The sequence below is a fragment of the Microtus ochrogaster genome, unplaced genomic scaffold, assembly GCF_000317375.1.
Source record: "Microtus ochrogaster isolate Prairie Vole_2 unplaced genomic scaffold, MicOch1.0 UNK13, whole genome shotgun sequence".
Lineage (NCBI taxonomy): Eukaryota > Metazoa > Chordata > Mammalia > Rodentia > Cricetidae > Microtus > Microtus ochrogaster.
Window position 1 is genome coordinate 4,636,634 of NW_004949111.1, and position 14,820 is coordinate 4,651,453.

Here is a 14,820-nt window from a genome sequence, read left to right on the forward strand (position 1 = left end):
AGAGAGAGAGAGAGAGAGATTAAAAATTAGTTCCTTATCCAAGAAGGGCCATATCATTCACCAGTTAAAGACATAAGGGGTAACACAGACACGTCCTGTGTGTAACACCAAGCAAGGAGCCAATTATCAAAGTTTAATCCAGATATCCTAAATCTCTCTGTCACCAAAACTAAATATTAAATAGGTATGTTGGGCACATTGTGTATAGTGATCTGATATATATTTGTTGCCTATGTTCCAGAAAATAGAAATTATCGATGATGAAGAAAGTGACATGATAAGCAATTCCGAGGCAGAACAAGTGAATTCTCTCCTGGATTATAAGGTAAAGGGAATTTCAAGTTCTGAACTCATTAAGGGGAGCTATTGAGTGGAAATGATTTATAGTGCCTCTGATTTCCCCATCTGATAGACTAGGCAATCTGGGTCTCTGTCCTGATTATCTCAGGCAACTTGAAAATTAGTCAAAATGTTGGACATTTTAATACTGCTGGCTTGTTTGGTTCTTATGGTCTTTAATAACAAGTGTTTACTGGCTTAAAAATTGGCATTGATTGTGTTCAAGTGGGAACAACACATATAGTGGTGGTAAATGTGAAATTTATGGTAAAGCTGAGAGAGGTGGTGGTGTGTACATGAAGTCCCAGGTATATGTGGTGATGAGGCAGGAACATCACTTTAGCTCAGCAATTTAAAACCAGGCTGGACAACATTGAAAGACCCTCCCTCAAACAAAATAAACACAACAGTAACAAGAACATGTTAGGAAACGGGAAAATTTCTTTTCCAGTGTCCATTGCTAATTTTATATTGAATTTCAGTTTATTCCAAGACTGTCTTTAAGACTATACCTGATATCATTTTTTAAGAATTTGAAAAATACTTCCCAATGAAAATACAGGGTGAATATGAATAGATATGACCTTTTCTTAATGCCACTTGTTACTAAATCGGAAGGCATCCTCTGATAGTGTGTCATGAATAATTTTGTTTTTACTCAATTTTGACATAAGTTATCAATCTGTTTGTCAATTTGTTTTTTGTGTGAAAGTGCTCTCCCCTTGTTACTCAGCAGCCTATCTTGCTAGGAAACTTTGGGCTTTCTGAAATTTTGGCACACAGTGCTTCTTTCTAAATACCAAGTTTCTTTTTGTAGAGTATAATCAGAATTTAAAGCTTATGATAGTAACAAAGACCACCATTTAATTAGAAAACAGCTTTCACTTTCATCAAAAAAAAAATCCTTGCAGTTTTAGACTAGTTTAACTGAATTTTAGACCATTGTACATTTTGTTTTCCTAATGTTCATAACATTACAAGTTTTAAAATATTGAGTGTTATAGACACAAAGGGAAATTGTCTCTTGAAATTTATTTCTGAGTGGTCAAAGAACACAATAAAATTATACATTAAACTGTATTTATGTGTAGATATAGTAGGTCCTACTTGTTATCCCAACGCTCACCAGTCTGAGGCAGGAGGAGCTCCATTAATTCAAGGCCAGCCTAGAATATATAATGTGATCTTATCTTAAAAAGAATAAATTTTCAATAAAAATAAACTGTATTCCCAACTAGCTGAATTATGAAGTTTCTGGTTTTCAGTTTGAAGAGATCATACTAATACTCCCCTGTGGTCATATAATACTTCTAACTACTGAGTTCAGGATTAAAATGACTTTGCAGACCAGGTCACTGCTTGGCACGGGCTGTGGAAAGTGCAGGCGAGAGGACTGGATTGCACAGCTGTTAAGTGTGCCCCACTTAGCACTCCTGAACAGGTCAAACAGGGTTGGACTGAAACATAGAGGATTCTTTTCCAGGACGTACCTCTCCCCTTTTCAGTGGCAGTTCACTCGAGAGAGTTTGCAGCTAAAGACCGGGGAGGGAAGAGCAGAACAGGCAGTGAATGCTTGCATTGAACTCTAATAGACAGTTTAGTAATCCAATGTTTTCCAGTATGGGAGCAGGAGATCCCATAATGGGTCATTCTTTATAATTACCTCCATCACATTTAGGCTTCTTTCCTTGAATTCACAATATTTGTACACATATATAGCAAAAATCTATTTATCTATACATTATTTTCATATGCTTCCATTTACCATCTGTGAACTTTGGGCCTGGAGTTGCCATTGCATATTTTGAGCATTGCTGTAGAACGTATCAGTTTAGAAATTTAATACCTTGAATAAAGTTGCTATACTCTATTTAAATAAACACACTAGTGTTCTTTGTTTAGGGGTGAAAGTTATTTTTTTCATTTCTTAAGTATATTCATAATAAGTTTCTTGAAGGCAGAAATGTATTTTAATCACCTATGTGTTACTTGGATGGGGAGCCTGGCACATAGATGTTTAGTAAGCAGTTGCTTAGAAAGTAATTGAATAAATTAATTTGTCTCTGGAAATAATTTTAATAGTCTCCCAAGTGTTTATTTGTATAAATTCAATTAGTATTAGAAGCTCCAGCATTTTAAACTTTCCCATATTGAATTCATCTTCTGTGCTTGGGATTTATTATAACAAACTAAAAGAATGTTCGCTATAGTGCATTTTATTAATATAAAGTTTAGTTGTTATAGCATTCTGATTGAGATGCATCGGTAGAAATACATATTTCTGGGGGTTAACTAATCCCAAATCCTTATGAGGAAAGCTGATGGATGCAATACCTGTGGCATGAGTAACTATATCATAAAATAGGGCATCAGGCATGGTAGCTGTTAATACCCTTCCCAGAGATCAAAGCTCTGGTATATTTGCAACCTTGTGTCTCACAGCAATCATCCTGCAAAATTATAAACAGTTTGCTGGGAATGTGGGGAATGTTTTTTTAGCAAAAATAAACTGGGCCTTATTTTGTAAAAGTCGGTGTCTGCTATTGTCTTATTAGTTGCTTTCCTAAGTACTCCACTGACTTAAGAAAATCTCTAACGCACACATAAATTACTGCCTGTAATCTAGGAAGCATGTAATTGGCTTGCAAAAAGCACTTCCGAGAAGAAAATGTCTACAATATTAAATTATCTTAAAGTTGTTTATGCTTTTCAAACATTTCATAAATACTGAAGAAGGGAAATATTTGCATGAAAAATTAGAGATCCTCCTGTGAAAAGATGCTTTCGTGACTTTTGCAAATATGAACTAATGTTTCTAAAATGTTTTCTGATGGACTATGAGTACAGCTCAGGAAGACTGAATGCAAATGAATCATTATTAAATAATGATAGATAGAGCCTGTATTCAAATGGCTTTCTGCCTAGTGTGCTGGTACACACCTGGACACCAAGAACTTAAAAAGTGGAGCACAAGTCAAGGGTACCATCAACTGCACAGCAAAAGCAAAACAAGACTGGAAAGATGGGTGAATTGCTAAAGGGCTTGCTAAGGAAGCGGACAGATCTGAGTTGGGCTTTCCAGCACCCATGTGAAAAGCCTGGCCTGTGAAACATACCTGGAAGCCCAGTGCTGGAGAGGCAGAGACAAAATAGTGGGCTTCATGTTCAGCGAGAGACCCTGTTTCAGAAAAGAAGTTGGAGTGCAACTGAAGAAAATGCTTGATATCAACCTGTGACTTATATACACGCACTCACACACATACTCACACACACACATAGTGAGAAAGACTCACACATGTGTATGTGCACACACATACCACACATACATATACCACATATATGTACATCAAATATGAAGCAAACAAAACAGAAGAAAATCATTTTCTGGCCAGCATTTTATTAATACAAATCTCTGACAATGACTTCTAATAAAAGTAAAACCATATCATAACAGAAACATGTTGAATTTCTCTAGAGTGCTTACTTTTGAACTTAGTTGTGTTAGTGACTGAATAGAAATTTCTCTTGGACAGATGTTTCACTTATTACGTGGTCTGGAAGGAAGCAGTTTCATCACATAAATTAAGGTTAAAATTGAGCTAATAAGTGATATAGTAAACATGTTCACAGATTGGATGTGATTAATACCACAACATCCACTTGACCGAAATTCTAAAATAACCATACAATCAACTAATTTTAATATGTCTTTAGGAAGCTTTTTGAACAAATGCTGTTTAAAGTCCTCCTGTACTCTGAGACCAGGTCTCCAGTAGAAAGAATTTTCTGTCTACTTCTACAGTTCTTGTCAAGGAGGCTGATTGATATTTGGTTTTATTTATTTTTATTTTTTCATAATGTATATTTCAATTGTAAACTGACTAATTGTAGCCGTATATATATTCATGAGGTACAAGGTATGATATATAAATACAATGGAAAACAATTAAATCAACCTAATCAACATATCCATCACTTCAAATACTTTTTTCTATGGTAAGAACCTTAAGTTTTGCCTTTCAAATAATTGTGGGAATGTACATTAGTTATAATCTTCTCCACATATACTATTAAACAAAAGTGATTATTTGCCATCTGTGGAAGCATAAATAGAATTTTAGAAGTGAAATAAACCAGCCACAGAAACATAAGTATGACTTTTTTCACTTATATTTGAAATGTAAAACAATTGAACTCAAAGAAACAGGATAGAATGGTGGCCACCCAAGGCTGCATGGTGAGAGGATTGGGAGATGATTGATGGGCAAATGGTGCCAAGCTTCTATTAGATGAAAGGAATTAAGTTTCTTTTGTTCGGTTGGGATTTGAGTCAGCATCTCAGTATGTATCCCAAACTGACTTCAAACTCTTGAGTACTGGTATTAATAAGAATGTACCACAATGTCCAGCTTAAATTTTATTAATGTTGTTATAATTATTATTAGAGATATTGTGTATGCTTTTATTTAATCAGTGTACTATATTACATAACTTCCAAAGAGTAAAAAAGTCTCCACAGTGAAATTCACCTCTTAAATTTAATGTACAATTAAATAAAATTGACAATATTTTTATTCATTTATGGATTCATTACTTTTCTCATTGCTGTAATCAAATACCAGACAAGAAGCAATTTAACGGAAGGTTTTGTTTGGGAACTTTCCAAGTTCAAAGGAATACAGCCTCTTAGGGCAAGAAAGGCATGAGGGCAGAAGTGTGAGGTGCTTGGTCACATTGCATCCACAAGCAGATAGAAGACCAGAAGTTATCACTCATTAAGGCCGGTCTTCAGTGACTCGCATCTTCTAATTGAGTTTGATATAGGAAAGTTGTTTCCAAGAACATAAGTCTTTCTTGTTTTTCTCTTCCTGGAATCTATTTGTAAATTGTTTCTATTGATGGTTTGTTTAAACAGCAACCTTTGAATACTACAATAATTTCCTGCTGTATTTTATATTCTTTTATGGTTAAAATTGTTTTTTATTGTTTCTATACTCTGATTGCTTTTTAGTTTTCCTATTCATCAAACACACACAGGGGTAATTTTATTGTTTGGTGTTTTCTCCTTTAGAATGAAGAAGTCAGATTCATTGAAAATGAGCTTGAGATTCAAAAGCAAAAGTACTTTAAGCTCCAGACTTTTGTTAGAAACCTGATTCTGGCTATGAAAGCTGATGATAAGGAACAACAGCAGGTAAGTCCCATGAGAGACCAGTAAGCCACAATGTGTCAAGTTGAAAAATGGCATGTCATATTGGACGCTTCATATCTCTTCACTTGTATTCTCCATTCTGGCTTGGAGTTGCATGGAGCAAATGGTTCTTTTTATGATCTTTTGAAACATAGTTTTCTTAAGAATAGGTGTTCAGATTGTTTATATGCTACTAGAGTACAAAGTCAAAATAGCTAATTAGAATATTTTCTTAATTTCAGGAAAGCCTTTAAGTAGAGAAAAATCAAATTTTAAAATTCATTTTAAGGAATTCCTCAAAAATGTTGTAGAGATGGAGCTATCTCGACCCATAAGTAGATAGCATGTTTGGGAAGCTTTTTCTGAATGAAAATGTGGGCATTTCTTTATTCAGTAGCAGCTGCCGGAGTTCACAAATGTTTGGACAGTCTGTTCTGTGATGTGTTGCTTCTCACTAAGAAAGCATGAAATTATTTGTGAAATTCTTTGTGAGCATAGTGTATAATATTTTGCAATGTAAGTAAGAATGTTTGAAACCTCCACTCCAAAAACGAAATGGCTTGTTTTTTCTATGGATATTTGTTTATAGATTCCTTCCAAATTGCATTTATCCCTCGGGTTTTTCTATATATACATATAGTCTCAAGAAAAACCTGATGTATAGTCTCAAGACTATATAAATATAGTCTCAAGAAAAATACACACATTCATTTAGCCCAATATAAAATATTATGTTTAACACTAAATGATTCCAAATTTGCTGCTAAGTTATTTATCACCATGCTAACTCCTTATAAGAAAAGTTCCACGTAAGTAGCATGAGATACAGGTAACTATAATTTGGTAAATAGTCTTAGAAGATTTTATTCAGCAAAATTGTCAAAAATAAAATCACTATGTCTTATACTCCAAGAAGGTTATGCATATATAGCCCGTCTCAGACATTTCCAGGGAAAAGGTTAATGTCTGAACATCCCATAATTCTCCTTTCTTACAAAGAACAAGGTCTCCATATATTTAACTGATATACTGAGCTACAAAATTTAAAATAGGAGCGTTCATTAATGGGACTAAAGCCAGCATGAGTATTATTTCCCACATTTATGAATTTACTCTTTCAACTCCGACGATACATGGAGAGCACAATACAAATGACCTTAGTTGCCTTGGATCCCTTTATTTAAGTGTATTGCTTTATTATGCATGGTTTGCACATTTCAAGGCATATTGAAAATGTGTTAATAGGCTAGGTATGGTAGCTTATGCCACCACTCAAGCACTAGTGTAGCTTAGGTAGTGGAACTGTTTTGAGTTAGAGTTCCGCTTGGCCATAAACTAAGACCTTACCTTAAAACAAGCAAAGGACAACAAAAATAAAGTATGTTTGACTTATATAAACCTAAAATACAGATTTTTAAATGAATAAGAGCAATAGTATTGAACACAATTTCAATAGAATAATAGATTTCAAACAATTGTAGAACATGTACCATACATACCCGTGCGCGCGCACGCGCGCGCGCACACACACAGACACACAGACACACACACACACAGACACACACACACACAAACAGCTCCAACTTTAGGCTAAATTAGAAAGTTTTTCTTGTCCAAAAAATCCAGTATCAATTTTGAATTGTTTCATAACCAGCTAACTAGTAAATGTCTTTGTTTCTTGACGTCTGAAAATAAGCTCATAGCTTTGCTTTGGTTCTTTTTTGAGCTCTACATTTTTCTCTGCTCTCCTTTCTGCCTCTTCCTCCCCTTCAATCCTCCCACACTGTCCCCATGCTCCCAATTCACTCAGGATATCTTGTCTTTCACAATGATTACTAACAAATAAGAAAAGTAACTAGCATGCTTTTGTTTTTCCTTTTCTAGTTTTCTTCTGATACAAGACTACTGAAGTAAGACATGAACACAGTGTGGGCTGAAGTAGAGAATGATATAAAAATAATACTAAATGCCACAGCCTATAGAATCAGCAGCTTAAATAGAACCTGTGATTATTTTTCATGCACAAGATTGAGTATAATGATTTTGATTTTTAAAATACATTCCCTAAACATAAATTATACTGGATACGGTGGTGATAGACACCTGTAATTACTTGGAAATTTAAAGCAGAAAGGTCATGTGTACAGCCTGGACTCTGCCTCTAACGCAGAAAACTAATGAATTATACATATGATTACATATATGATACGAGTAGTGATTCACAAAAATAATCCAAGTTTTCTCTTAAACTAATAATGTTCAAACTTTGAAATATTCAGAAGTTTATTTCTGGAAATACATTATGTTCTACCTAGTAAAATAGAAACATTTGCCATTACTTTTTTATTTTTTAAAAAATATACAGTATTTCTTTCATTAATCTTGACATGGATAAGTTGGATGAGATGAGCGATCTAGGGACTATTTTGCCCAAATAAAGAAGTCCAGGGTTTAAAAACTAGATATGGTACTTTCTTACTGAAACATTAGATTACCTAAAGGTTGTCTTTTTAAAATCAATAACAGCCATTTTAACATCCAGATAATGTTGCCAACATTGCTCTAAGTCATTAGTTATAGTCTTTCTTCCCCTGATAATTCACTGTGTGATCCTAGCCAGATCGATTGCCTTTCTTAAACTTCAATTTCTCCACTCTGCAAGGAGGATAAGAATGATTATCAATTTTACATTCACATCTTACAGCCTAGAATAAGTATTACAGACACTGAGCGTATATTTGGTGAAAGTGTTAATGATCTCTTGGGAAAAAATGGCACTTGGTCAGACCTTGAAAATAGTTGTTACTGATGAAGAACATGTAATAAAAAATATTGAGGCTGTAGATGTGAGTCATTGTCAGAGTGTTTTTTCCAGAGTAAATTAGATCCTGGGTTCAATCTGCCACACGGGGGATGGGAGAATAAAGGAAATTTAACTGTGCTTACTTATATCTCTGTGGAAAAGACAACTCTAATCATCAGCAGAGACTTGTTTAATGCCCCGATATTGCAGCCCAGTAAGATATTGAAAGAATTTTGAGGTGCAATCTATACATCAAAAGTGTTATGAACTACCTCATTTATTGAACATTTTAAATTCTATTCTTATTTTAGTCAGCCAACTATATGCAATACAACAAAGAAAAGATAAATAGCAATGTTTTTCTAGTTTGTACATCTCTCCACTAGAATTTACAGTATGAAATTTTCTAATCCACTTGACTTTCCCATATGCAAAGCTCATGGTCAATGAGTGCCAATTTGAATCCCTTTCCATTCTTAATATGCCATGTTCAAAACTGTAGAGCAAGCTCAATCAAGTGATTGATGTACCCACTCACATTCTGAACAGCCAACATTACCAAAGGCCCCATTGTACCTGAACTGGATCAGCAGTAGCTTACTGTTCTAGAAGAAAATGGCATGTGCCATATTACTGCAGCTTAGTACCTCAGAAAGCAAGTGGTATCTTTATGGTACGTTCATATGGAAGTGCACTTAGTTTCAGCAAGAAATCTATGGATAATTTAGTGGTACAAAATAAATAATAACTTTCTCCACATATAAGTTAGTTTTTCATTACATAGCCTGACAAAAAATAAAATGTTTTCTTGTCATTTGTGTGCTGCAAGGCAAAAATTAAAGGATGTGTAACTCATTATTTTATTGAGGAGAATCATGTCTTATTTTGACAGTGTATTTTTCCCAGCATACCCCGTCTTTCCATTCCTTAATTGGACAATGGCCAGCTTACATTTGTTCATATTGCCTTGGTTCTGTTTACTAATACTCCCCAAACCCACAATACAAGTAATGCTGTTGAAAATTTTCCAGACAGACTATGCTGTTTTACTTCTGATTTCTTAAAGTTAAATGGGCATGAGCACTGTCAAGCACATAAATCTTGATTGTCTATTTCTCTAGTATAGATACTTGTTCTACATATACAGATGGAACAATTAGAATATGGTCAAGCTTAGCTCAAGAATGTTGGCATATCCTAATTGTAACAGCAAAGAAATGAGCAGATAGATACCTTGTTACAACAGCCATAATTGAACAGACCTTGGTAGGTGCTTCCCCCTCACCTGTATGGACATAGTCTAAGGAAAGGAACCAAACAAAAACTCCACACGATAGTTTCAAATTGTTAAAATGTTATCTAAAGTATAATAGAAGAGTTTCCCCCTAACTACTAAATTCGTTCTTTTAACAAAGAACAAAATAGATCTTTGTTGCAATGCAGGTTTCATTAAATGATATTATAGCTAGGCATGACTATTTTAATTAAAAAATGAAATTTTAAAGCCCTTTAGCAGTGAGCAGTCAACACACAAAACTAGTATGAAAATCACTTACTGCAACCGTTTAAAAGCCTATGGTTAAAAAATCCTTGGTTTGGGATAGTTGCTTATGGCTTCACCCATGCCATTCTAAAGCACTCTGAATGCTGCAGGTCTCATCAGAATGCATGCTCATTTCCCTCTTGATTTCTCCTTTGTTTAAGATTCTACTCCACATAATCCACATACTTGGCATCTAATATGTAGTTCTTTCATAGCATTATATGAAAACTTACTGTTTTAGATAAGGAATCGTGTAAGATCCTTAAAATAAATGTTTCTTTATTTAAATCCATATGAGTAAATTAAAACAAGAGAATTACAACTATTAACATAAAGTTGGAAAAATATCTGTCTGCATACTAATCTACCACAATTGATTTTTTTTCTGATAAGGCACTGCTGTCAGATTTACCTCCTGAATTAGAAGAGATGGATTTCAGTCACGCCTCACCGGATCCTGATGATACCTCATTCAGTGTGTCTTCGTTATCAGAGAAAAATGCCTCAGACAGTTTGTGACTGGGGGTGGGGATATGATGTATTCTGTTGGTTGCCTAACAGGTGTGCATTTCAAGATAACTATATTTTTCCCCAATAATCTTCAACTGGAAAAACACATTGTTAAAACAGACATATTCTGTAAAGGAAGGACAAGAAATAATGGCTACAATAAAAATGCATGTCAAATGTAAAAATACTTGAAATGTGTTTTTAAAACTTCTATAAAATCCTAGAAAAGTTATATTTAATTTTAAACAATTCAGCCATGAAATCTATTATATCTGATTTTTGAAAGATTTTTGCTTATTGTTTAAGAAGAATCTTAGTAGAAGTTTCAACCAGAGACATAAAAATAATCATATTTCAACATTACTAGGTTGCTAAAGCTTTATTAGTCTTACTTTTGTAGCCATTGCAGCTTCCTTCTCCTCTCATTTTCTTATCATCCATATACATTTGTACTCAGGAAAGTGGGCTGAAAATTAAAAAAACAAAACCTAAATGTATGTTTAACATAGATGAATTCTAGGATTTATTTTTAACTCCTATGAGAATTTGACCTAAGATAATGGTTAGAAATTGAAACAATTACTAGAATGTAATTTAAGTTATTAGTATTCTTCTGTCTAAACCTAAAACTGGGGAGTAAAAGACAGTTTTAATCTCAATTCTTGTATACTGAAAATGATCAGTATTAGTGATTTACACTCTACTATATAGTAAATTTATATAATTCATTTAGAGAAAATATTGCACAAATACTTCAAGTTTACCAACAATTTCATAATATTCTTTCACATCATGAACTTTGTGAAGCAGGAAATCAAAGTATGCCACTGATATTGGTTTTCTTTTGTATTCTAGCCATACAACTTTGCCACAAAATTTACCTCATTTCCATATGAGGCCTGTACAGAGCCATCAGCCAACAACAATATCAAAAAAGAGTTATACTACTATGATTGTAAATTAAAGTCCTCTGAATTTCCTGGATGCTATTCTATGAACACCCAGTTGTTACTGTTAGTTGGAACCAGATGGTAGCACACTATAGACATCCCTTTGCAGATCTTCCCTTCCAGAATACCAGATGGGAATACTAAGATTCATAGATGGGAAAACACTAGTTTCTCCCTAAGCTCACTGTCATATATTTGTGACCTTGTTTGTGGAACTAAATTACATGATTGAATTATTATCTAATCCTGAAGGAAGAGTGAAGCAGCTAGATAACTGTTCTAGTTGTCAAGCTTTAAATATTTTTAAGTTTTTTTTAACTGTGGCTGATTCTGATCTCAGTATTCCCTGATACCAATTTCGGAATACAGAAAGGCAGTCACAATGCCTTTAACTTGGAAATGTCCCTTCTCCCCAGTATATACAAGTAAACTTCATTGATGGTCATTCAGTTTATCGACTATTTGATTTTACATTGCTTCCACACAGCTTCTATGGCTTCTTTGTCAGCAGAAATATTTCAGTAGTCAGCTACATGCTCTTTAGCTGACCGTCATGTGGTTCTTTGCAAACAACTTTTGGTATTCCTTGCTGACAAATCAAATTCCATTCAGGGAAAAGACCATTGAGCAACAGAACCTCAAACATTCAGGTTAAATTTTTCAGTCACATAAATTTATCCAGGAGATAAAGAGTCCCCCACCCCCTGTATACAAAAAATACAGAAACCATTATTTTGTGATATGGAGGATTTAGACAAGGTCTCCTGTAGCCCAGGCCAGCCTTTAATTCCCAATGTAGCTGAGGATGCTTTTGAATCCTACTGCTCCTGCTTCTGTTTCCAAAACTCTAGGATGACAGCTGTGTTTCACCATAAGATTTATTTTAGTTTCTTTTACCTTCACCATTCTATTTCTTTTAGTATGAACAAGTTTCTGGGGTCAGGTGTGCTAAGGTTATACCATGAGATCCTGGTATGAAGAAATTTCTGGGGTCAGATATGCTATGGTTATACCATGAGATCCTATTATGAACGAATTTCTAGTCTCAAATCTCTACTACAATCTTCTCCAGCAAGGTTGAGTTTATCTTTGAACTTATAAACTGCTTAAATTTAAAACTCTTCTTAGTCGGCCTTCATTGCAGAGTGAGTCTTTCCTATGTGTTTTAACACTCATAATTTTATTTTTTACACTTAAAGATTTGTCACTAAATAAAAGAAAACATTCATGGCACTCTTACTATAGAAAAGACACTGAATCAGACAATGGATTTCTTATTAATCTATGGATTACAAAAAGAATGATTTTAGCTAAGTACAATGGCACAACACTGATACCTCACATTGGGTAGACTGAGGAAAGCTGGGCTTCAAAATACAAAGAAATGTTTCCCTGTCAACCTTTTCATGGATATTAATAAAAGGTGTTCAGCTATCAGTTGTAATTGATTTAAAAATTCTAATAGATGTGATACTTAGAAGGAATATTATATCTATAATTTTGGGAAGACATTTAACTTTTACTTTTATTCCTAAAGTTCATTAACCTAGAAGCTATATGTCCTAACAGTCTACTTAGGACTACTTTTATCCTGGTGTTTTTCTCTCAGCCACAGAATTATATCTTTTATGAACATAGGAATTAAAACATTTAAAAAAATATTAGTGGGGATATTCTGTAGCCATACCCAAAAGAAATAGTTGCAGCAATGTCAAAACAACCATATTTTGGCAGATTGAATACATAACACAGACCTTGAAGAAGATCAAATATTTTTTAAAAAATTATTATGAAACTGGGGAGCTAGCTTGGCACTTGCACAGGGCCACAGGTTCAATCCTAAGTACTTCAGGAGGACAGATACGAAGCTATTATAATGGAAACAATTTTTACATACATTTTTCACATACATGTTTGGTTTTGAGATTTTTTAAACAAGAAAAATGATAGTTTTGACTGTTTTCATGAACGTGTCTGTGGATCATAGTGAAAATCATCTAAGTAGTATTTCTTTCTTTAGGGCTTTGACAATATTAGAGCATATTATACTATCAGAAGTATCATTCAGAGAAGCAAATGTAAATGGGATTTCTTCCCTACTGAACTACATTTAAATGTTTACTTTAAGCTTAGGATACCAAGCAATTTCAAAGCATATAATGTATATCTGAGAGCACTTACCTTCTAAAATGTGAGTTAAAAACAAACCCTGAAATAACAATAACAACAAAAAGAAGGCACCTTCCTCATTCAGCCAAGCTAAAATTAGTTAGAAGAAAATGAGAATTGCAGTTGCCCTGGAGAATAGGAAAATTAACACAGGCAAAGAAAATGTTAAAGGAAAATTGGTCTGTTTAGAGAACCTGGGGGATGTTTTGTTGTAAGGTCAGCTATCAACAGGACTTTTACACTGCAACTGTAATCAGTGATAGAAATGTTTGTAACTATTGGAGAAAAAAGGCTCTGGCCCAGTCACATCCTGTATTCAGTATACAGTTAATACCCAGACCTCAAAAGACCACCAAGAGTTCATTTTTGCAAAGACAGAAACATCTACTTTTAAGGCCCTTACATTGGGCAGTCTTATCAGTTTATAGGAGAAAAGCTAAGTGGTAGATATAAACAGACACTGGATGATAAAAATGACTAGTTTCCTTTTGGGGGAGGGGTTTTCAGCCCCTCTCTTAGCCTGATTGTAATCACCTTTGAAAGAAATTCTGAAATCTTTATCTGCTGCCTTTTATCCATGAGGTAGTGATAAAATGCCAGGAATGGTGTGACCTTATAGTCAATTTTCTTTTCATTCAAATTCCTAAAATTAAAAAAAGGTATTGTTCTTTGAAGAGTTACCATTGCTGTGTATCAAATTGATAGTTAATTTCTTTCTGAAGTTGTGTTAACCTTGACAGATATCACTGTGCCTCGCCCGTCACCAAGCTATGTTTGTAATGCTCTAATGAAATAGCCTACTAACTTGTGAACCTGCAGTTGACATAAATAAATCTTTATTAAGAACACATTTGCCAAGGAAGAAAGAAGAAAAGGAATATTTTCATGCTGATATAATTATGATTGTTTCATTAAACTGTATACGGGGTATATATTGTTCCTCATTGAAATTTTATTTTGCATTAACATACTGAGTAATCCCTTCTAGCAATTCTGCATCCCATTTTACTGGTACTACCTCTGAAGCATATTATCTCTTTAAAACCATATCAGATTGTAATGTGAATTTTTGTAGAGTTTTTATTTAAACTTTTATAGAGGCAATAAATGATTTCCAACTAACAGACCTCTTTTAAAGTTCATTTTTCTTTGCATTGTGCTTTTCTTCTTAAAAGTGAAATTTTTTCTCAAATAAGGTTCTGAAACGGAGAAAAACAGCAAGGTATTTGTATTTCACAGAATATTTACGTGAAAATTTGCTTAACATCTTAAGCTCACATGTATATCATTCTAATGAGCTTTATGTATAAGTACA

The 14,820-nt window shown here is 34.0% G+C and overlaps 1 protein-coding gene across 1 annotated transcript in view; it reads left to right on the plus strand.

Annotated features, from left to right (window-relative positions):
• The window catches only part of Hdx (highly divergent homeobox), a 134,511-nt gene extending 119,896 nt beyond the window's left edge, over positions 1–14,615 (plus strand). The window contains exons 8-10 of the mRNA XM_005366713.3: positions 242–325; positions 5,411–5,533; positions 10,270–14,615. Coding sequence (XP_005366770.1) covers positions 242–325; positions 5,411–5,533; positions 10,270–10,395 — 333 coding nt within the window. The 3' untranslated portion in view covers positions 10,396–14,615. The remainder of the gene's footprint in view (positions 1–241; positions 326–5,410; positions 5,534–10,269) is intronic.
• The last annotated feature ends 205 nt before the right edge of the window (positions 14,616–14,820 follow it).